The sequence below is a fragment of the Bos grunniens genome, chromosome 26 (assembly GCF_055505025.1).
Source record: "Bos grunniens cultivar Pamir isolate PY7600 chromosome 26, Bosgru_T2T1.0, whole genome shotgun sequence".
Classification (NCBI taxonomy): Eukaryota; Metazoa; Chordata; class Mammalia; order Artiodactyla; family Bovidae; genus Bos; species Bos grunniens.
This window is the reverse complement of record NC_141190.1, coordinates 19,034,644-19,057,710: the sequence shown is the minus strand read 5'-3', so window position 1 is coordinate 19,057,710 and position 23,067 is coordinate 19,034,644. Positions and strand designations below refer to the sequence as shown.

The 23,067-nt window shown below is 50.5% G+C and overlaps 1 protein-coding gene across 22 annotated transcripts; it reads right to left on the bottom strand.

The window, feature by feature from the left end:
• Positions 1-109: 109 nt before the first annotated feature.
• Positions 110-22,722, bottom strand: ZFYVE27 (zinc finger FYVE-type containing 27). Of its 22 annotated transcripts, none has more exons than XM_086379463.1 (13): positions 22,531-22,722; positions 20,877-21,074; positions 16,498-16,568; positions 14,569-14,755; positions 11,695-11,790; positions 10,564-10,676; positions 9,752-9,891; positions 9,099-9,170; positions 7,910-7,930; positions 7,613-7,757; positions 3,109-3,155; positions 2,736-2,817; positions 110-1,686 (listed from the first exon to the last, which is right to left on the bottom strand). In XM_086379463.1, exons 2-13 carry the CDS (start codon positions 21,071-21,073, stop codon positions 1,622-1,624), a joined length of 1,236 nt encoding a protein of 411 aa, XP_086235589.1. In that variant the 5' UTR covers position 21,074; positions 22,531-22,722; the 3' UTR covers positions 110-1,621. The 22 variants fall into 22 exon arrangements, 19 of the variants coding, with proteins under 19 accessions (XP_086235589.1, XP_086235588.1, XP_086235591.1 ...); XM_086379462.1 differs by having other exon boundaries at positions 22,535-22,722; XM_086379465.1 differs by having other exon boundaries at positions 22,642-22,722.
• Between the last annotated feature and the right edge of the window lie 345 nt (positions 22,723-23,067).

The following is a 23,067-nucleotide window of genomic DNA, read 5'->3' as shown; positions in this document are numbered from 1 at the left end:
CGCCCCGTCCTGAAGACACAGCCCAGGCCTGCAAACCTGGCCAGCACTGGGGGGCACCTGGCTCTCTAGCCTCAGGGAGAGGGGGCAGGCAAGGACCAGAACGAAAACATAGGAAGCTTGAGGCCTTTTTATTGACAATTCTCCATATACAAAGACATCCTTGTAGTTCCTCTCCAGTGTAAATAAAGCATGAGCACTTAACTCATATCTCAACAGGACCAAGGAGCTTGAGGAAGGGGGTCTACCAAGGCCTGCCTGGCTCCCCAGGGATTTGCCCCTCTGGGCATGGGGCAGGCCCCTGGCTCCTAGACTGGCTGGCCGGGAAAGAAAGCTGGCCTAGGATGAGCCCTGACTCCCAGCCTGCCTCCTCACATCCCAGCTGAGAGTATAGAAACGTCTCCACCTCCCAGGCTCTGAGTCCCAGGCAGCCCATGAGTCCAGGGGAGAACCCTAGGGCAGGAGAGGGCCCCCATCTTCCTGATCCCATTCCCTGTGCCCCATGTTCCCGGGAATCATGCAATAAATAAATAAATACTTCAAAAAGGCAAGGAAGCTCCTGGGGAAGGAAGGGGTGCCTGAGCCCGCTCATGGCTTAGGGAGAGACACTGAGCCCTTAAGAGTCCAGGGTGAAGACAAAACTGTTGCAGACGGGATGGGCACTCCAGGTGGCCTTATCCCGTAACTGAGGCTGCCCTACTACAGATCAGCCCTGGAATCTGAGACCAGCCTAGCGAGACCCCACACTTCCCAGGCCCCCAGAGGTCAAGGGCTTCAGGACCTCTGCTGAGCTTACCTGGCCTCACACTCACTCCAAGGGACGAGGGGCCAGTGAGGGAAGCGGTAGCTCTAGGCCAGAGGAGGGTGGCCAAGGCTCTGAAAATGGGGAGCAGGAATGACTGAGTGCCCAGCATCTTCCCGGCAGAGCTGAAAACACTAGGATAACATGTGGGCTGAGACTGTAAGCCAGGGTCTCTGCGAGGTGGGGCTGAGGCCTCTGAGCTGCTGCGGCTCCCCGTGTTTTGCTCTGCTTAACACTGAAGGGTTCTGCCAGGCCCTCCTCTGAGAGAATCTGGGAACTCTGACCTTGCTTCTAGAAGTACTTTTGGTCTTGACAGCCCTGGCCATGCCCTCTGGCGGGGAAACGAAGAGCTCCTGAGGCCTGCAGGAATACTCCAACAGCAGAACTGGGACACGGTGCACGCCCTTCTGCAGGCTCTGGGCAGGCAAGGGCCTGGCCTAGCACCCAGCGGGGCAAGAAGCGCTTTTCCCAACCTCTGACCTCCAGCCTCAGAGAACTCCAGGCATGCAGGGATGCCAGAAGACCAGTCCAGATCAGGCCTGGCTCACTGCTGCCCTCTAACTTCTATTTCCCACCCAGCCCTGAGTTCCCTAACACCCAGAACAGAGCAGGGCAAACATGCCAGTCCTGGTGGAGGAGCAACCACTACTGGCCATCCGCAGGAGTGAAGGACTGCTCCAGAACCCGGATGCAGACAGCGGGGGCAGGGAGGCAAGGCCTACCTAGCATTCAGACCACATATGCCCAAGGCTAAGGGTGGGGAGAGCGGGGTCTACTGCTGGCCCCGGGGACAGGCGGCCTCTTGGACCCTGGCCCCTCTTCTCACTTGCTCAAGGTCTGGTTACACGAGGCACACACAAACACAGTCTCTCTCTGGGCTTCAGGGGCTGAAAAGGAGGAAGAACTTGGTGAGATGCTTCCTCATGCCCTCTGGCTCATTGCCCCTCCAACTGGAACCACCTCCCCATCCCACTCCACCCCACCCCAAGCCCCACACAGACCACCCTCCCCCCGCCTACAAGCTCACTGTCCCAGCTCACGCACTCGCCCTCAGAAACTTCTCTTTCCACGGGACCTGGGGGTTCCGAGAGTGACCATGCCAACAGCAAGCCTCTCCCAGATATTCTATGCGTTAGACATTATTTTGGCACCAAAAGAATAACTTTTAAAATGCTTTTTAAAATAAAATACCAGGATAAAATTTTCCAAAATGTTTTAACAGTGGTTATTATCTCTGGGTGGTAAGATTACAAGATTATTTTTCTCTTCCTTCTTCTTCTGTATAGTAATTTCCAAATCTTCTAGAATAAGCATATGTTACTAGCATGACCAGAAGAATGAAAAAATAAACACATTCAATTTAACATTGTAACATATTACAAAGCAGTCTGTAATACATGCTCCCTTTTTTTTAAGCACATGCATATGAATTTATCCCATGTGTGATGGCATTAATGACCCAGACGGGTCCACACCTAACAATTCTTTCTGAAATAGATTAGGAATGTCTTCCTTTCTTTGGTTTTTTCTTTTGTTTACAATGAGTATGTATGGCTTTTATAGAAGGAAAAGAAATTAGTCTCTTTCTCATTGCCTTGGTAATGTTTTTAATAAAATAAAAAGCATGAGACTGAGGACTGTGGTCTCCCTGGGGAAGGCAGGCGTGGAGCTGGGGAGCCGGGTGAGGCTGATCACGTTCTATCTTCTAATTGCAGTGAAGTGGTCACTGGTATTCACTACTGGACTTCATAATTCAGATACATTATATACATATGCTCTTGTCCATGCAGCAAATATTTCCATTTTTCCTTCCTTAATGGGAGATGGAGGAAACCCCGAGTTCCCTGGACCTCTCACTGACCCTGGCTCCTTCCCACATGCAGCACCCCTCTTAGAAGAGGGAGGCAGACCTCGACCCCCAGCCTGCACCACTCACCTGTGGCCCCCATGGAGGACCTGGGCACCTTGAAGGAGCAGCACCGAGAGCAGAAGATGTTTCCACAGTTACTGCAGTTCCGCTGCGGATGAGAGCCAAGGTCAGTCTCCGATCCCCACCCCCAGACACTGGGGACAACTCTACGAGTAGGGCAGTGCCTGAGCAGGGCAGGACTAAGACCAGAAGGGACATCCCACAGGAAGGCTGGTGAAGGCGTGGACACAAGGGAGGGGAAACCTGCTCCTTCGAGTAACCGTCCGACCAGACCCCAGGCCTAACGTGGCCCAACGAGTCAGACTTCATCTGTGACACGGCACTACTCCCCTACAACTCATCCCGAGTCCCCAGCAAAAGCACCCTCGAGGAGACTTACCCTCTTCTTCAGCACTGAGAAGGTGGCCGAGCAGCCTGTACAGCTCCCTGAGAAACAGAGGCAGCAGCTCAGCTCTGACCCAGTCCAAACGTCTCAACTCTCACCTGCTCCTGGGTCTTCTTCACGGGGACACTACGGGCACCAACCCAGCCCAGCTCCTTGGCTGGCAGCAAAGAGCAAAGTCCACAGCCAGAGGAGAGGTTCAAACCACGCAGGAAAAACCAATGTCCCAGACTACACACAGCTGCCGCCCCTGCTCCCACCCGGGGTTTAGAGACCTCCACCCCCACCTGCAGGTCCAGCCCAAATAGAAGAGCATCCAGCAGAACCTCCCCCTGAAATGACACCAAGGTGGGAGGGACCTGACAACAGGCATCGCTCCGATGATCTCAGATGAAACCCGCCTGACACGATCCCTTCCAAAGTATCTTCTTACAAACACTCTGCCCACAGCTAGAGGGAGAAACACCTCCTGAACACCAGACTCCTGCTTCCTGTCATCTGAAGATTCTAGGACAGAAGTTCAGAACCAAGTGCCAACCAAGACTTGCAGGGCAAGAGGTAAAGTTCAGAACCAGGTGCCAACCAAGAAGCCTTGCAGGACAAGAGGTGAAGTTCAGAACCAGGTGCCAACCAAGAAGACTCACAGGGCAAGAGGTGCAGGCACGTGTGTGGTGGGCAGGCCAGGGTGGATACCACCAGGGGAAGAGATCCTGCCTAAGCGACCAGATACAACAGGACCACAAGGTTTCAGATCAGGTTTTAAGCAGAAGAAGCAACAGCAACTTAGAAAACAGCTGGGAGGAGGCAACGGGGGTGCAAGAAGAGATGAAGATGGGGAAGAGAGGACTGCCCTTTCTTTTCCCCTTTCCTGGCCATATCGCACAGTATGCAGGATCCTAGCTCCCTGTTTAGGAACTGAACCCGTGCGCCGCAGTGGAAGTGTGGAGGCCTAACCACTGGACCGCCAGGGAACTCCCCCAATCATGCCTTCAGATACTACATCAGGGCAAAGGGACTTAACAGAAGCTGTGCTCGCTGCCCACCCATGCTTGCAGGAAAATTAAAGAAGGGAAAGGTGGGCTGCGACAATGACACAGTCTGATGAAGGGCATACACGCAGCCAAAAGAAAAAACCCAAAAGGATGGAGGGGAGGAAAGGCCACGCTGGGCCATTATGACTTCCAACAAGCTCCTGAAGCAGAAACTGATGAGAACAAGCTCCTGATGAGAACAAGGAAGTCCCAAGGGCGCCGCCAGAAATACTGACCACAATTCAGCACAGAAATCTCCATGCAGATGGGGGTCACTGAGCCAGGGGAGAAAAGGCTGGGGTCCAGATGAGGCAGGAGGGTGTTCACAACAGGGGACCAGAGAGCCCAGCCAAAGGCTGTGGGAGGGAAGGGAGCTGGGCTGGGTCCTGGAAAAACCCGGAAGGAGACAAGACTACTGAAGGACATTTCTACAACTTGGGGCCTGCAGGCCTCCGATGATCCGATCAAAGCAATTACTAGGTTCAGGGTACATGGCCAGGCCTCCAGGACCACCTGTCTGGCCAGGCACAGAGCACCAGGCCTCATCCTCACACAAAGGCCCAAAGAGATTCGGGCTGTCCAGCCAGAGTCCCCCATAGCTCTCACTAAATGGGGACACACTGCCTGCATTGGAGGACAGGGACCTAGCTCGAGCAGGGAGAAAGCTGACACCAGTGGGTGTAAGGCAGATGCTGTTGCTGTCAGTCAGCTCACGACCCAGGCAGAGCAAAGGACACAGAAGAGCTCGGCACACCGCCAGCGGGTGGCGCCACCCCAGCAAACAGGCTGCTCTGGGACTCTGCTCCCAACACTAAAAATCAGGGCAAGGCAGCCCACCTCTGCCTCCCCTCAGCAAGCAGCGTGGGCTGGGAGGAAAGAGTTGGGTCACAGACTGGCACTCTGGCCCCTCTCAACTGTAAGGAGTACCAGGGCCAAGCACCCCAAGGCAGTCACGTGGGCTAACAAAACAGCCACGCACCACACAGGGCTGGGGCCAGGGCCAGTTCTGCATGCTGACACCAGCTCAGGCAGGCATGTGGAGAGCACCCCTATTCCTTGCCAAGACCTACCAATTCTTCCTGCCTGTTTTTAGCAGAGGTCCTGATTCATCATGTGAGATGCCCCAGGGGCAGAGAGAGCAGAGGAGCCTGAGACCATTGCCAGGGCGACGGGCACAGAGCCTCCAGGACAGAGTGGGCTCTTCCCAGTAGGACTCCCCCACTTGGAGGCCACGGAGAGGCTCATGAGCAGCCTGCCCTCCTCACTCCTCCCGTGGACCCCCCTCCCTCCACTGGCAGCCAAAACAGAACGGCCCCCAGAGCAGCTCACTCACCCAGCCCTTCAGGACACAGACCCCAGAACAGAGCTGCTATACCTGCCCTCACAGCCAAGAGCCCGACGATGCCTCAAGGGAGGGACAGCAAGCAGTCCTAAGAGTGGAGGGCTAAGTGGGGCTTAGGAGAATAACTGTCTTCTGGCTTCGCCATCCTCGTGGGAACCTGACAACACTTCACCCATCTCGGTAGGGATTATCTGAACCAAAAGCCAAATACAGAAATGGGATAGGCATAAAACTGGGGCACTTCAGACACCAGGGCAAAGGGAAGATGGTGAGCTAGAAAGAAGTGAGTGAGATCAGATAAGGTGGATCTGAGTTACAGCTCAACCGCGTGCTGGCTGAAGACTGGCCAAGTCACTCTTTTCAACCTCAGGTTCCTCACCTGTAAAATGGGAGCATCTAAGGGGCTTTATTTAAAACTCACAGATATAAAAGTATGGTTTGCCAGAACAAGAGCATTAAGTCTGGTGTAATGTCATCTGGGACTTCTGAAGCCTGGCTGCTTCTAAGGACTAAGTGAGACGGCGTATGTGAAAGTGCACTGGACACAGAGCGATCGGCAGCAGTCAGCAACCATCACAAATGAAAGGAAGGGATCCTGAATGCCTGGAGGCATTCGCAGAGCAGAAAGAAACAGGGTGTCCCAGGATGTCTAACGCTCAGGAGTCAACTGCCCTGGTCGCTGCAGGAGCAGGAAGGCAGGCCCTGGAGCGCCCAGGTCAAATACCTCACGATAAACCCCACGGGCTTCCTCGGAACTCTCTCCCACCAGACCTCATGGCACAGCCAGCCCATCCTCCTCCCTGTCTGCTGACAACAGGCAGAAGCAAGGCTCTGCTTCAGGACCAGGGAGACCCGAGTCTCCAGTCGTCCAGGCTCCAGCTATAACTTCATCTGGCTTGGCTCACGCTCTTCTGATCAGAGCCAGGCTTCCAAGCTTGTTAGTCAGCTCAGTGTGTCTGACTCTTTGCAACTTCATGGACCAGAGCCCTCTGGGCTCCTCTGTCCATAGGATTTCCCAGGCAAGAATCTTGGAGTGGGTTGCCACTTCCTTCTCCAGGGGACTCTCCTGATCCAGGGATCAAATCTGGGTCTCCTGCATCGCAGGCAGATTCTTTACCATCTGAGCCATCAGAGAAGTCCCTCCAAGCTTCGAGGACAATCAAGTCCACCTTTCTCCAAGGTCACATTCTTGGATCCACCCCTCAGTCAGTATAATGAGGACTGGCCAATCTATGGACTTGGCTGGGGAGAAGGGAAGCCGGGGCTCTATCATCCCCAGAAGACAGTGTTTCCTTCCATTTGCTTCCAATCAGACTGGAAAGATCCAGACAAGTGCCTAGGCACCTGAGGGAAAGACCAGGGCCTCCCGTGATAAAAGCAGCCCTTATGAAGCACTCACTATGAACCAGCCAGCAATGTGCCAGCACTTCATAAGCATTATCTCTCTTGAGACCCACAGCAACCCTGTGAGATAAGAACTTGTACTATTTCCTTTTGTCATTGTTTAGTCGTTCAGTCGCGTCTTCAGTCACGTCCGACTCTTTGCGACCCTATGGACTACAGCACGCCAGACTTCCCCATCCTTCACCATCTCCCAGAGTTTGCTAACATTCGTGTCCACTGAGTTGGTGATGCCATCCAACCATCTCATTCTCTGCCGCCCCCTTCTTTTGCCTTCAACCTTTTCCAGCATCAGGGTCTTTTCTAATAAGTCAGCTCTTTTCATCAGGTGGTCAAAGTATTGGAGCTTCAGCAACAGTCCCCTTTTACAGAAGGAAAACTGAGGCACGGGGAAGTGAAATAATTTGCTTAAGGTCACCTGGCAGCAATGGGGTTACCTAGACACTCAGACCCCTCACTCAGCCGCACGCTCCACCGCCTGCCATGGCTCCACCTGCCTCAGGACCACACTGCCCCGTGGTCCCAGAGGAGCGCTTCCAGAACTGAACTCATCTTCCCACAAGAAGTAATGAGGAGAGACGCCAGAAGGAACCCGTGCTCCCTCCCTCGCAGCCCCGCTGTGCCTGTGCTACCTCCCTAGGGTGCCATGGACACAGCTCTCCTCCTCAGAACGCCGCACCTCTGCCCCATGGCCAGGACACCTCCAACCCGCCCTCCCCCGGCATACCATAGTTGTTGGTCGGGTACCGCTTGCGGAGCCGCTCAGTGAGCCGCGACACCTTGCTGCGCAGCACCTCGTTCTTGCTCAGGAAGCCGTTGTCCTGCAGGACCAGCTCGTCCTCTGCCGGGCACGGGGCCCCCTCGTCATCCTCCTGCGGGAACAGCTCCTTCCAGTCCTGTCCCCTCCTGACAGAGCTCTGGGACCTGCATGCGTGGCGAACCCCACGAGGCGTGGCGAGCTCGGCTCAGCCACCCTTCCTCAACCCCCTCAGCCCCTGCCCACCTCACCAAGGCTCCTACTTACCAGCACCACCAAGTGGGTCTCCTGCCTCCCAAGGTGCGGGGGAGAAGAAAAGAAAACAGAGAGAAGATAGCAAGAAGGAAGGTGCCGGGAGGGGTTCCCCAAGCGAAAGGAAGCACGGGAGTGCTACCACACTGACTCTGAGCACGTACTGAAGGGCGAAGTTAACAGAGACCCCGTTAAGGATCCCAACATCAATCAGCCGGGGAGAAGCTGTGTACTCAAGAGTCACAACTTAAGAGTCCACAGTCGTACATTCAGGTTTTGGAGAAATCTCAGCAGTGGAAAATGGAAACGCCCATGCGGATGAGGCTACAGTAACAGCCAGCTGGGTGAAAACCGTAGGCCTGGAGGAAACGTCCAAGACCTCCATTTCCTGCATCCCCCACTTCACAAGAGTCATAAAGAGTGAATTCCTCCTATTTAAAAAAAGCCATAGAGCAAACATGACAATAAATGGCGAATGCCACCAGGACTCCGTGACCAGGGATGACAGGAATCGGTGCGGATTATGTGACTTCTCTGAAGCAGACAGTCTCTCCTCAGCTACACTGACCACTGCAGACTCAGGGCTCCCAGAGCTGCTGAGTTTTTAGAAAAACTGAAAAATTCAGAGTTTTTACTATAGTCTCTCCAATTTTTAAATATCGGCTAAAAAATTAAAGCTTTGCGTGCCAAATAAAACACTTCTGCAAACTACCAGTGTGAACCATTGTCCTAAAACCAGGCAGACTGTTGAACTTTCTCCAACCCAGCACTTGGCCATGCAACTGCTTTCTTCAGCCTCCCATTCTCACCCCTCAAAGGGACATCTGACGGACCTCATCCTTCAGAAGAGACCGGGGCAATGCCCTCCTCCAACTCTGCCTGCCCCACATCAAAGGCGCCAGGCCCACAGTCTCCAGCCAAGGCAGTAAACGGCCCACCTCCCCTAGCAGGGCGCTTCCCAGAGGCCTGCAGAGCCACCCCCGCCCTGGGCACCCAGGACAGACGCCAAGGTCAGCAAGAGGACGGGCAGACGTTCGGTGGCAGCCTTTCAACCAGTGGGTCTGAGCGCAGGGCACATTTCACCTTCTCACTTGGACGTAAGAGAACTCTCAAAGCCCAGACTTGGAATGTGAGAAGCCACACGGCGCCAGGACCACCCAACTTCTGAGCTGGTCAGCTGGGGGTGCCGGGGAAGACCACCCACCTCAATCGCATCCTTAAACTCCTCGTCAGGCTCGGCCTCCTCCGCCTCCTCCACACTGCCCGGCGTGAGGTCCTGGGAAGAGACACCCTTCAACAGTCAGAGCAGTGACAGCCCTGCCCCCGGGGAGAGGCCACCTCCCCAGAGCCAGCATCTAGGTTTCTCAAAACAGCGGTTCACGCCTCAGAGGAAATGGCACAGCTGCCGGCAAGAAGGAAGTCAGGGGAAAGAGAGCAGTCTCCAACCGAGCAGGACAGAGAGAGGCACCAAGGCCACGAAAGGACCGACAGTGGCTGCAGAACATGGTGCTTGAGAGCAGAGCTCTGGAACCATAGGGCGGGGTCTGGCTCCCGACCCCGCCGACTGCGGACAACCACTCTGTGCCTCAGCCTTCTCTTCTACGAGGAGAATAATCTCATTCTCAGAAATATCCTGCACCTCATGGGTCTATAAAGTACTTGAACAGCAGAGTAAACACTCAATAAAGCATAGCATAGCCCTTATTACCACAGTTATTACTATTAAGCACTTCAGAGGAGGCGGGCCTGGGAAGGAAGAGGCCAGCCCAGGAGCTATACAGTATGAACAGGCTGGTAATAGGGAGGCCAGGCAGCCTGCCCACACCAGACTCTGCCCGGGCAGTTAGGGGTGCTCACCTCTGTGGGCGTGGGTGCAGGAGTGCAGTCCACCAGAGCGCCCTTCCCCCCAGCATCTGATGGTGGCGGGCTCTCAAAGGCACTCTCTTCCTGCTTGGGGTTCATCCGCCGCTGCAGAGATGCCCTATATTCAGACACCACTGCCCAGGGTGAGGAGAATGGGGCGGAAGACAGAAACAGGATGGAATGAGTGGTGTTCTGGGGATACCCACCACTGCACCTGGCTGCCTCCTCCAGCACCCACGCTCTGCTGCAGGAAACGGTCACCATCCTAAGCCTGAACAAGTTACCTAACCTAAGCCTCATAAACAAGACAGATATACCAACACCTACCCCAGGAGATTGTTAAAGAGAGATTAAATGCAGTAAGTGCCCGATAAATCATGGCTTCTATAATTAATTTCCAACCACAGGGAAGAAAACAAGCATAGCAATCACCCAAACATATGTACAGGCCCAGGCATCTGCGACTCAAGGCCTCTCCAGACCACCTCACTGCTTCGGAAACCAGACGGCAGACGGGTACTCTGGGATTACACAGAGACAAGGCAGTGATTCCTGGGGGACTGCACCCTGGAGGTGGGTGGCAACACTGGGAAAACCTCCCTCCCTCGTCTCCCAGAAGCCACCGTATCACGTGGGCAGCGATTCATCTGCCTGGGGAAGGGAAAGGGACCCCTAGTAGCAGCCTCCCCTGGGTCCCACCTCCCTCTCCAAGGCAGGACTCTGGGGTGGTGCTGCCCCCTGGTGGCAGGCACAGCAAACACATGATCAGCCCGGACCCCATCTCTGCCCGGTTCTCCTGGGCTTACCTCGGAAGAACTCCACATTCCCCAGAAAGAGTGTGCTGTTTAAAAGGGCAAGGACCCAGCACAGAGGCAGAAGATACAGCATGCAAACCGTGCCCAGGAGAGCCCCATAGAACCTGGACCGACAGAGAGGAACCACAGGATCAGAAATTCATAAGATCAGAAGCAAACTGGTTTAGGGCATACCCACAGGAGAGTCTGGGCAAAAAGTAGCTCTGGGAACAGTTAATATGCTGACAAGATCTGCTAATCAAACAAGGGGAACATAAAGTGGGGAGAAAGGGTTTACAACCACCAACAGGTCACAAGTGACACCTAGAGGCCGCAGTGGTGGCTGAGGATAGGGCCACCTAAGTGGGTTTAACACACATCACTCCTCAGGATCTAGACTCTGAAGTCTGGAACAAGACAGATTTGGAGCCGGTACCATGGAGAGCACTGAGCACAGTGTCTGGCACCAGGAGAGGCTAAACAAGCACGAGTCGCTGTGAGTATCACACACGAATGTGAGTATCACACACGAAGAGCCTCAAAAACATTCATTTCACTTGATCCAATAGTTCCATCCTAGAATTTATTTTAAGGAAAAAAGTTTCAAAAGACTAAAGTTAAACCCATAAAATGTGCACTACAGGGTTAGTAATTAAAAGTAGAAACTGACTAAATACACAACAGGATGTATAATATATAATTTCATAAATTACAGTATAATCACTATCTATATTGGTGTGGTATTACAAGTAATTCCTAAAGCTATGTAGCAACATGGAAAACCAATTATATAGTACAATAAGTGTGAAAAAAAAAAAGGAGTCTCACCTACACTCTGAGCTATAGACACCACGTGCCTATGACAAACTCTAGCAGGCAATCCAAACATGAGATCGGCTGCTATACCAGGGTGGGAGATTACATGGTGAGTTATTTTTCTATTATTAAAATATTTTGAGCATAGTGCGCAAAGAAGGTGTTAAACCAAAGCAGGGCGTTAAAGCCCACAAGCCTACGTGCTGATCTGCACACAAGAGCCTAGAGGGCTCTTTTCCCCTGAGCTAGGGCGACAGGGGGCTCTTAGGCAGCTGTCTTTGCCTGGGGCCCTCAGGGCAGGGGCGGTGGGAACAGAGGGGCACTCACTGTGAGGACACAGCGGGGTTCTCCCAGTGCAGCACGCGGTAGGCGGCTTCGCAGGTGCCGCACAGGCGGCTCAGGAGGGCCTCCAGCTGGATCAAGCTGCAGACACAACACAGGGGCTTGTGCACGCTGTGTACCCTGCCTCACCCGCCTATGTGGCCTAACAGAGCTCCAGGGCAGCAGGGCCCAGGACTTCGCAGGCATAGCTACCTAGGTTCAGCCAGTCCCTTCAAACCCCTTGGAAGGGTCAGGGAATTCGGGGAAACTTCATACATCTCAGGCCCCTTCTTGGAAAACTTGCTGAGGTTCCGGCTTTGGTCTCTTCCTAGCTGTTGGTGTTGGGCCAGTTACTTAACTTTTTCAAGGATGCAGTTTTCCTCTATACCATGAGGAGCAGGGTGCCACCTCCCAGATGCACTGGAGCTGTGAAGACGGATGCCAGGATGCACAGCAATGTGTTTCCACCCAGGGTTTCAGGTAGACTGACCTGAAGAGTGTTTTGAAATGGATCCCCCACCCCATCAAAAGCAAAGAGAGCATGTTTGTGCAATGAGCACCCAGATCTTGGTTTCTGAAGGGCTCCTTGGAGAAATGGCTGATTCTAGAGCAAGGCAGGGAATGTGGAAGATGAATTTGAACATTCTACTGTATCACAGGGTTTCCCTCATACCTCAGTTGGTAAAAAATCTGCCTGCAACACAGGAAACCCAGGTTCGATCCCTGGGTCGGGAAGACCCTGTAGAAGGAAATGGCAACCCACTCCAGTATTCTTACCTGGAGAATCCTAGAGACAGAGGAGCCTGGCAGGCTACAGTTTATGGGGTCGCAAGAGTAGGACATTACTTAGCAACTAAACCACCACTGTATCATAAAATATAAAAAGTGAAAGTTGCTCAGTCATATCCGACTCTTATCAACCCCATAGACTATACAGTCCATGGAATTCTCCTGGATAGAATACTGGAATGGGTAGCCTTTCCCTTCTCCAGGGGATCTTCCCAACACAGGAATCGAACCCAGGTCTCCCTCATTGCAGGCAGATTCTTTACCAGCTGAGCCACAAGGGAAGCCCAAGAATACTGGAGTGGGTAGTCTATCCCTTCTCCAACAGATCTTCCCGACCCAGGAATCGAACCAGGGTCTCCTACATTACAGGTGGATTCTTTACCAATTGAGCTATCAGGAAAGCCCAAACTGAGGACAAAATGAGATCAAAATTAATAATCACAGTAAGGGATTATAACCCATTGAATAAAATTTTAAAATCCTGCATTCATATAGATAATCAGAAGGAAAAGCTCTTTCTTACAGAATGTCAGGTAATAATGACACTTAGGAGATCACCTGTGCAGCCATCACAGTGATAAACTGATAAAAGCAAGACCCAACATGGGTTTCAATGCAGTGGGTGAGTGTCTGACGAGGAACAAGTTACCCAAAGAAGTCTCAAAGTACCCCACTCAGATTACTAACTCTAGAGGCTAAAATAAATAGTCACTTTACAGTGGAGAAACTTTCACCAAACTAATCATAGTTAGTATCCCCCATAACAGTGACATCATGTACCTCTTGATATGATACAATGACAACGTCACATTTCTGCCAAAGATGCAAAACCTGAATCCAATCGTGAAGAACCAAACTACCCAAAGAGAAGGCAAGTTCTACAAAATAATAAACTTGTTCTATTTTAAAATGTCAAGGTCATGAGAAACAAAGACTAAGGAACTATTCCAGGTCACAGGAGACTAAAATCTAAATGTCACGTAAGAGTCTGGACTGGAGCCCAGATCAGGAGAAATTTATATAAAAGACCTTATTAGTACAACTGGCAAAATTTGATCATGAACAGTTATTAGATAATGGCACTAATGCTAATGTTATCAATGTTAAATTCCCAAAATCTGATTACAGGACTGTGGAGATAGAAGAGAATGTCCTTGTTCTTAGAAAATATATACTGAAGTGTTTGGGGCAAACAGACAAGATGTCTGTGATTTACTTTCAAATGGTTCAGGAAGAAAAAAATTACGTCTTAGTGTAGGGAGACAGATGAAGCCAATGTGGCAGAACATTAATAAGTGATCTACTGGGTAAAGGTCGATGAGAGCTCTTTGCACCATTCCTAGGACTCTTCCGTAAGTTTAAAATCACTTCAAAGGAAAAAGGTTTTTTGAAAAACTGCAGATATGCAGCACCCCCGCCCCCACAGGTAACTGACTCAGAATTTCTTCAGAGGAGCCCAGCCCTCCACTTGTTTATAATTTTTTTTGAGCTCCACAGATGTCTCTGCTGCCCAGGAAGAGATGAGAACCCCCGCTGTGTGTCACGGGAGCCACTGAAGCTGCTACAGCTGTTGTCTGCCAACAGTCTGAAGGTGCTTCCTCAGGAGCTCCAGCTCTGTCACATTTAGGAAGTTCCTCCTAAATGTGTAAACCACAGTGCAGTGACGATGACTAATATTTAACTGAACACTTGCTGGGTACCAGACGCCCAGTTAGTCTTCACAACCACCTAGGACGTAGGCCTATACTTATCTCATTTAACAGACAACAAACCTGAGTGACCTGCCCAGAGTCACACTGGAGGAGCTGGGATTTGAACCCGGGCAGTGGCTCATGCGTGCATGTGCTCAGTCAAGACCCTAAACTGTGGAATCAGCTAGATCTGGCTTCCCATCCCAGCTTGGTCACTTGCCTTTTTCCTCCTTCATCAATGGAGGTCAACCATAGTAGCCATCTCCCAGAACTCTGACAAAGACCAAAGGAAATAACATCCACGTTTTGCCTTAAACAATGTCCGGTGCCCAGCAAGCACTCAGTGTGGTGGGACTGGTACTGTCACCATCCCTTACCTCCCGGCCCCTTCCATACTCACAAGCTCTTCACCTCAGCTACGGCCTCGGGGCGAGACAGGCGAACTCTCTGCAGGTCCTCCTGCCTCACGCTGTGGTACTTCCTCCTCATCAGCTCAGACTCGGATAGCCGTGCCCGGCAGCCCTCCTGAAGGTAGCCCAGTAGGGCAGGCACTGAAATCATCAGGGCGCCCACTGAGTACCAGGCACCTGTGGGAGCAACAACACTGCAGATAAGCAAACAGCAGTGCCAGGAGCCGCCACCCACCCAGATGTCCACGTGCTCGCTCCCTCACCTCCTCCAGGCCTCTCCCCAAAAGAGCCCGCCCCAGATCACCTGGTATGAAACAGCATCTCCCCACTCACCCCCCAGCCTCTTAACCCAGCTTTAGTTTTCCTCACAGAACTAACCACCACAAGGCAGACTACAGGCATGGCTGTTGGCCTCTCCGTGAAGGTAGGCCCCAAGGGCTAGGACTTTCCCCATCTGGTCACTGCCGTAGCCCCAGACCCTTTCAAAAATATTAAAAACCCCTCTACTAGTACACAGCACACAGCAGGTAGCTCGTGCCCGGGATCTGGCCATGGGGAGCTCCCGATGTCTGACATTCTGACCTTTGGGTCACAGGGGCTGACTGGAAGCCTTCCACTGGCATTTAGGACACCACTGACCACTTTGGATCGAGAAATGTTGAGGCAAAAATAAAATCCAAGGAAGGAACTTCTTCCATGTTAACATGGAAGCAAGCTAACAGAGCAGTGGGTACAAAGTAATTAAGTATCTGTCACCTGAACTAATTTTTCTGTGGAAATATATTCAGAAAAATCTAACAGCTTAAGGATATCTGAGTTTCAGTGAGGTGGAAAAGCGTCCTACTAAGACGCTTAAGACACAGAAGATGAGGTCTTATGTGAAATGGGTTTATTCTTCAGCTCACTGAAACCACAGGAAGCAAAGGAGACACTTGAGAAATGGGAATTCAATAGAACAAAGGCATGAAGATAGGACCCAGCTCCTCAGAACATTCCATCCCAGGCCCTTTACTCACTTCCCTTGATGGGCTTGGCTTTTTCTGCAGCCATCTGCCAGTTCTAACCAAAAGGGCTGGGTCACAGCATGCCTTTTCATAAAAGGTCCCCAGGAGACATCACTACCCAGGACCCCTCCAGCTACCTACCTGTCCACACACTGACCTCAAAGGCTGCAGGCTACAAACCCCTCACTGCTGTTGGCTGCCTGGCAGACCCCACCAGGCTCATTTGCTGAGCCAGAGAAAATCAACAGGCAAAAATGCCTCATCAGTTCACCTTCCTAGTACCTTCACCCCAGGTCATGTCCTCAGCTGACCCCGGAAACCAAACTGGGAAAAGGTCAATGCATTTAGTCCAGAGGAAACAATAATAATAGCTATAATGTACTGGCTGCTTATTTTAACTGTGTTAAGTGTTACACATAGATTATCTCGTACTTCACAACTACCCTCTGAGGAAAGCACTTCTATTATCCCCCTTCAGAGAAAATGAAATTTCATCCCTCAGTCATGTCCGACTCTTTGTGACCCCGTGGACTATAGCCTGCCAGGCTCCTCCGTTCATGAAATTCACCAGGCAAGAATAATACTGGAATGGGTTGCCATTTCCTTCTCCAGGGACTGAATCCAGGTCTCCTGCATTGCAGGCAGATTCTTTACTATTTGAGCCACAGGGAAACCCCATTCAGAGATGAGGATGATTAGGCCTTAAGAGACAGATTAAAGAACTTCTGATGTCACACCAGTGGCCCAGTCAGGATTCTAGCCCCAGGTGGGTCTCTCAGGAGCCTGTGTCCTGACACTGAGCAGACACGGAGAGAGGCTGATCCCACAGCGGAACAAGCAGCTCCCTCATACAGGGCCAATTCTCAGAATTCCTCTCCACCTTCATTCACAAAAAGCCCTGGAAGCAGTTCTTACCCTCGTTCAAGGTGAGGAACAAGACGTTGAGGCCCAGGCAGGTCAGCAAGGAACACAATGGCGTCTGCCACCTGCAACACAAGGCTGTATATTGTCACCCTGTTTATTTAACTTATGTGCAGAGTACATCATGCAAAATGCCAGGCTGGATGAAGCACAAGCTGGAATCAAGATTGCTGGGAGAAATATCAATAACCTCAGATACGCAGATGACACCACCCTTATGGCAAAAAGCGGAGAAGAACTAAAGAGCCTCTTGATGAAAGTGAAAGAAGAGAGTGAAAAAGCTGGCTTAAAACTCAACATTCAAAAAACTAAGATCAGGGCATCCGGTCCCATTACTTCATGGCAAATAGATGGGGAAACAATGAAAACAGTGACAGACTTTATTTTCTGGGGCTCCAAAATCACTGCAGATGGTGACTGCAGCCATGAAATTAAAAGACGCTTGCTCCTTGGAAGAAAAGCTATGACCAACCTAGACAGCATATTAATAAGCAGAGACATTACTTTGCTGACAAAGGACGGTCTACTCAAACCTATGGTTTTTTCCAGTAGTCATGTATGGATGTGAGAGTTGGACCATAAAGAAGGCTGAGCGCTGAAGAATTGATGCTTCTGAACCATGGTGTTGGAGAAGACTCTTGAGAGTTCCTTGGACTGCAAGATCAAACCAGTCCATCCTAAAGGAAATCAGTCCTGGATATTCATTGGAAGGACTGATGCTGAAGCTCCAATCCTTTGGTCACCTAATGCAAAGAACTGACTCCTTAGAAAAGACCCTGATGCTGGGAAAGATTGAAGGCAGGAGGAGAAGGGGATGATAGAAAATGAGATGGTTGGATGGCATCACAGACTTTATGGACATGAGCAAGCTCTGGGAGTTGGCGATGGACAGGGAAGCCTGGCGTGCTGCAGTCCATGGGGTTGCAAAGAGTCAGACACGACTGAACTGAACTGAACCTGCAATACAGAGAGTCCTGGTCACTGAAGGCAGCTGCCCCTCCAGCCAGGTCTTCCCAACCAGGAGCAAGAGGAGGCCCGGGAGCTCAGAGGTAACTCAGACAGTCAGGAAGAAATGAAAAGTGGGCCTCTCACTTGGACAGGCGACCGGGAGAGAGACCTGAGGTCACACCCCAGGCCCCAGGGTGAGAAAAGGTAGCCTCTGGAAACCAAAAGAGGAGGAAGAATTTATAAAATTATCTCTTAATGTTATAACTCTGTTTAACCTGTGTTGTGTAAGGTTTTATTCTCTTTAAGAGGTGTCAATGACATTCTTCTTTAAAGGTTTCCTTTATTCTTTGTATTTACTGAGATAGAGTTGGTATGCAATATATTCTTTTTTTAATTTTAAAGGAACATACACCTCCTGCATAAGATTCATCTAACATGAAAATTGAGTGAACAAATGTGAAGGATTTCTTTGACCTTATCTGCCATTTTCTCTTCTTTCTGTGAGTTTTAAACATACATTAATTCCAAAGGAATGAAAATTATAAAGATTTCAATATATAAAAAATGAAGACAAACTAGGATTAGCATTCTCTCAGCAAACATGCCCGAAGTGAACTGGAACTCTCAGAACCAAACACAGACCCGGCTTCCACCACCACCAAACGGCAACACAGAAGCCCCCAAAGACAGAGGAAAGAAAATCAGAGTGAGGGTACTGAGTTCAAGCAAATGCCGCTGGCTTAGTCCTTGATAAAGCACATTTAATAGGATAAAGGGAGCACAGATGTAATAACAAAGCCACTGACACCTACATTCTAAAGAGCAGTATCAGTGTATATAAGGTGAGCCCTCAGAGGAGAAAGGCAAATATAAGAATCAACAGCTAAGTTGCAATGTATTCAGAACTTCAATGCATGTTCTTTTGCTCTAATTGGGGTATTTCACAGTTACAAAATGAGGTTAACTAATTTATGAGCTGCTTTTATTTTTTAATGAGAGTTATGAGTAAGGGAGTGAAATAACCTTTCTCTTCGTCTTAAAATTGCAAACACTCCAACTTACACCACCCTAATTAGACCTCAGACCCATCTACTTGCTCTACCAGAGCAAAAGCAAATTAAAAGTCAGGTCTAAGGCCAATCCCATCTCAGAAATAAAAACATTACACAGCCACTGAGGTCACTTTCATTTAAAGCCTTTTTTTTTTTTAATTAAAAAACAAAAAAGATTTCTTTTGGCCACGCCCGAGCAACACGTGATTTCTTAATTCCTCCACCCCCAGGGATTGAACCCATGCCTTCTGCAGAAGTGCAGAGTCTTAACCACTGGACCACGAGGGAATTCCCCGCTTCTTCCATTCTATCTGATGTCTTTATTGACACTCTGTTCATGGAGACCCACTTACTGGAGTAGCCGATCCCAGAAGAGAGAAGTCTTAAAAATCAACTGCGGCTCCAGGCTTCAGACCTCAAAGAAGCTCAAGATTAGGTCCTTCTTCAAAGTCAAATCCTCTTTACTGAGAAAGAACAACCAAACACACAAACGAACCTGACAGCCACTTTCACAGACCAGTGCTCCATCTCCCAGCGGCTCGGAGGCCACAGCTCCTGGGGGCTTTTTAGGCCCAGTGCTCCTCCCCCAGCCAACTTTTTCAATCCCACCACATCCTCAGATTTCTAACTTCATAAAATGGAAAAATCCTAACACATTAGTGCCAAGAAGTGCTGATAGACCTGTGCCAGAATAGGAAAAGGGCAGGAGATATATATATAGATATATAGATATTTTTTTAAGGATATATTTAACTTTTGCACTTTGCCACAAAAAGGCAAAACACACATACACATACATGCAGGTATATACATACCCATGCTTGTGTGCACAGGTGCACGCACATATACACAGTAGAAAACACAAGACAGCATAGCCCTGTGAAGCCCACACACTCCCCTGAGGAAGACCACAGTTCATCGCAGCTAGCTGGTCATGATGGAATTACAAAGCCGGCCCCTTCTGACACCACCTCCCTACCCCTTACGTTGACAGCACAGTCATCTAAAAGTAGAGAATGTTGCTCTGGAACCCTGACAGCTCATCTCTAGGGATAATGCCATAAATTAAAGGAGTTCTGGGGCAAACAAGAGAAACGGGGGGCCTTGGACAGAGTTAAAAATAAAGTTCCAATTATTTCCAGACTGAGGTTAAGAATGAATACTCTGTAGCACCTCGAGAAATTAACCCAACTCTACTCGCCCTGTCTCCAACCTGTCTCTCTCAGGCATCTGAGCTGGTTGAAGGTCTTTACTAGAATCTGATGACCTTCTCCCTAGAAATACACACATGTGCCTGCACAACTTTACAGGCAGGTTCAGGAGAGTCAATAACCCCTACAGCGCCACACACAGGCTCTAGATGAAGAACGACTGCTCTTTAGGACAAGCTGGTTTTATGTGACTCCCATTACCATGCAATATTAAGAACACAAGACCTTTGCAAAAAAAAAAAAAAACTTTATTTTTTTTTAACTTGAATCTACTCCAACTTTTAAATTTAACCTCCAGTCTGCACCAGGAAGAAACATCAACCAGACAAATCTAGGTAGGAAATTCTCCAGCACACTCAGCTGAGCCTCCAGCACATCAGTGTCATGAAGACCATTTCAACAAGAAAGATCTAAGGGACATAATAACTGCACAGAATGCATGGCCCTGGTTTGGAGCCTGATTGGGCCAAAACAATGGTAGATGACATTCTTGGGGCAACTGAGGAAATGTGAATATGAACTGGGTATAGGGTGATATCAAGGAATCATATTGTTAATTTTGTTCGGTATGATGTTATTTTTTTTTAAGCATTATTATTTAGAGACAAGCAGAAGTGTTTTGGGAGCAGAATTGCATGTATTTGTAATTTTAAATACTTTAACAAAAGAAATAAAGTGAGCTGAAAGGAGAAAAAACTTACCGAGGATGAAAATCAAAGCAGAATAGGAACAAAAAATTTTGAGAGCCATAAGCCTAAAGGATTAGTGAAAATAGTACCTGTTTATTCATAGATACTTGTTTGCATCCTAATTTTAATATAAATTATGCTAATATTGGGAGAGAAGGAAAAAGAAAAAAGCATGCTTCAGCTAGAAGGCCCAATGGTCAAGGCTAGGTAGCAGTCCTGGGATACGAGCTTATCCAGCCACAAAGAAGAAACTCTGGTGAAAGACCAGATGGTTCCCAGTGCCTGCCTCTCCTGGGTTGGGTCTGAGATAGGGGGTGGACCAAGAATAAGCCCAGAGGCCCAGTAGACCTCCCAGAACTGCTCCTCAGCAGGGCAGAAAGGACAGCCCAGCCACTGCCTAAGTGGCCAGTGCAACTAAAAGCAGGAAGGCAAAAGGCCCAGCAGGTTAGAGTAACTCTAAATAAAATCTGTACCTGAGCAAATACCGGACCCCATCGCCGGCGTCCTTCAGGGGTTCCAGGTAGACCTCAAGCCGCTTGTAGGACAGAACCAAGTTGAACAGATCAAATGCCGGCAACTTGGTAGGAACAGGTAGAGACTCCAGGGTAGCCTCGGGGACCGTGCTGGGGCTCACCTCCGGTCCACAGCCCTCTCGCTCTGAGGTCTGCATCCTGTAATCATAAGAATTCCTGACATTTGCACTGCACTTCCAATGCTCAACACATTTCTACCTGCATTATTTCATGTGGTGCCATAACAAACCTATAAGATAGGCAGGGCTACAGGGGGAAAGCCCATTTCACAGAGAAAGACATTCAGCAAGGCGAAGTGAGTTACCCAGAGACAGCTGACCCCTGAAAACATGGGTTTGAACTGCACGGATCCACTTATATACAGATTTTTTTTTAATAGTAAATACTACAGTTCTAAATGATCTGCAGTTGGTTGAATGGTGGATACGGAGGAATGGCAGGAGGGCCTACTGTAAGTCATACTCTGGTTTTTGACTTCGCAGTCAGCACCCAACCCCTGCATTGTTCACGGGTCAACTGTATAAAATCCTGCTCTTCTGACTCTCCATCTACTGTTCTTTTCCTCCACAGATCAATCAAGAGTATAAGCAATAAAGACCAAACACACATGGCTACCGGTGGGAGGCAGCCTGGGGTCTCAAGAGAAACGATGTCCTGAAATGTTCTTCCACTTTTTCCCTAGTTAATTCCTATTCATCCTTCAGGTATCAGCTGAAGCATCACTCTTTGGCTCTGAGAAGACTTTGCCAACATCCCCGGTCTGGACTGGGAGACCCTACCATGCTCACAAAAGATCATGTACTCACCCCTAACGGCACTTATCACACCAAAGCAAAACTCCGTGCTTTCTTGCCAGTCATCCCTCTTAACCTTGACTTCCACCAGGTTAGAGACTGTCTTCCACTGTTTATGCACACAGTGGGCATGCAATAAATGCTCGCGGAATGAAGGAATCAACTGCTCATCCTCCAGGAACCCAGAGCTTTCTTCTGCCCGGATCCAACCTCTAACCTTTCCCCCGCTCCCTTCAGTTACCAACAACTTCCTGAACCAACCCTGCCCGTTACCCTCCTCCCCTTTTCTCCTCCTGCACCCCACGCGGCCGTCATTACCTTCCACAACACTCCATTCCCTTCCTTCTCGGATGCGGAAAGCCACAGGCGCTCTCATTCTCTTTCCTAATCTCAAACTCTACCGAAACGCTAAGTTTAAGTAAACAAGGAGGCAGAGCCTTGGCGCACAGCAACAATAGGGAGTCCAAGGGTAGGGGCTTCGATCTGGGACGGCGGGGGGGAAGCGGGTGTTTGAAGGGGAGGGTGACAAAGGGGCCATCAGGAACCTGAAGTCCCCGCAGGCGGAGCTAGGACCCAGGGCGGGCGCGAGGAGCACGGGAGGAGGTGAAGCAAGTCTGCCCCGGCAGGGGCCGGGCCATCATCTCTGCAGGTCAGGGAGGCTGACGCGGCCCAGAGGACCAAACCAGAGAAGGCCACACCCAAGGTCCCTGGGCCAGCAGGTGGTGGCCCCCGTGGCGTTCTGGCGCCCAACTCCGCACAGTTGGCAGACGCACCAGGGTGGGGAGGGGGTGGCACCTCACCTACCCGGTCGCTGCGTTGATGGGGAGGGGGCGGGGACGGCCAGGAGGCACTTGATAGGGCCACTGGACCCCGGAGCGTTTCCTCAGGCCCGCCCCACCCCGACGACGAACCTCTTCCCAAGGCCGCTCTGAAGTCGTAAGACTGAGACCCTCCTCCGCCTTCCCCTCCGCCGCCACTTCCGGGACGCGATTGCTCTCCGGCGCCGAGCCCTGACGTCATCGCGCCCGCCCGGCCTCCGGCTCCGCTCCCGGTTTAGCTCCGCCCACTTTGGGACAGGTGAGCCCCGGCAGCCGCACTGCGCCTGCGTAATTTTTCTTCTCCGCCCGGGGTCCTGGCTTAACTCTAGTCTTACCCGCGGTTCGCTAAACCCTGGGAGCTTCTGCGAGGGGATTCTGCCCCTCGTGGCCCCCGCGTCGCTTCTGGCAGGGAACAGTTGAAGTGAAGATAATCTGAAGAATTTATGTCTGCATCCTCTCCCCACCAACTTTGGTACTTACCTGACTCCCTGTGGACCATGAGCTTACAAACGGCAGAAA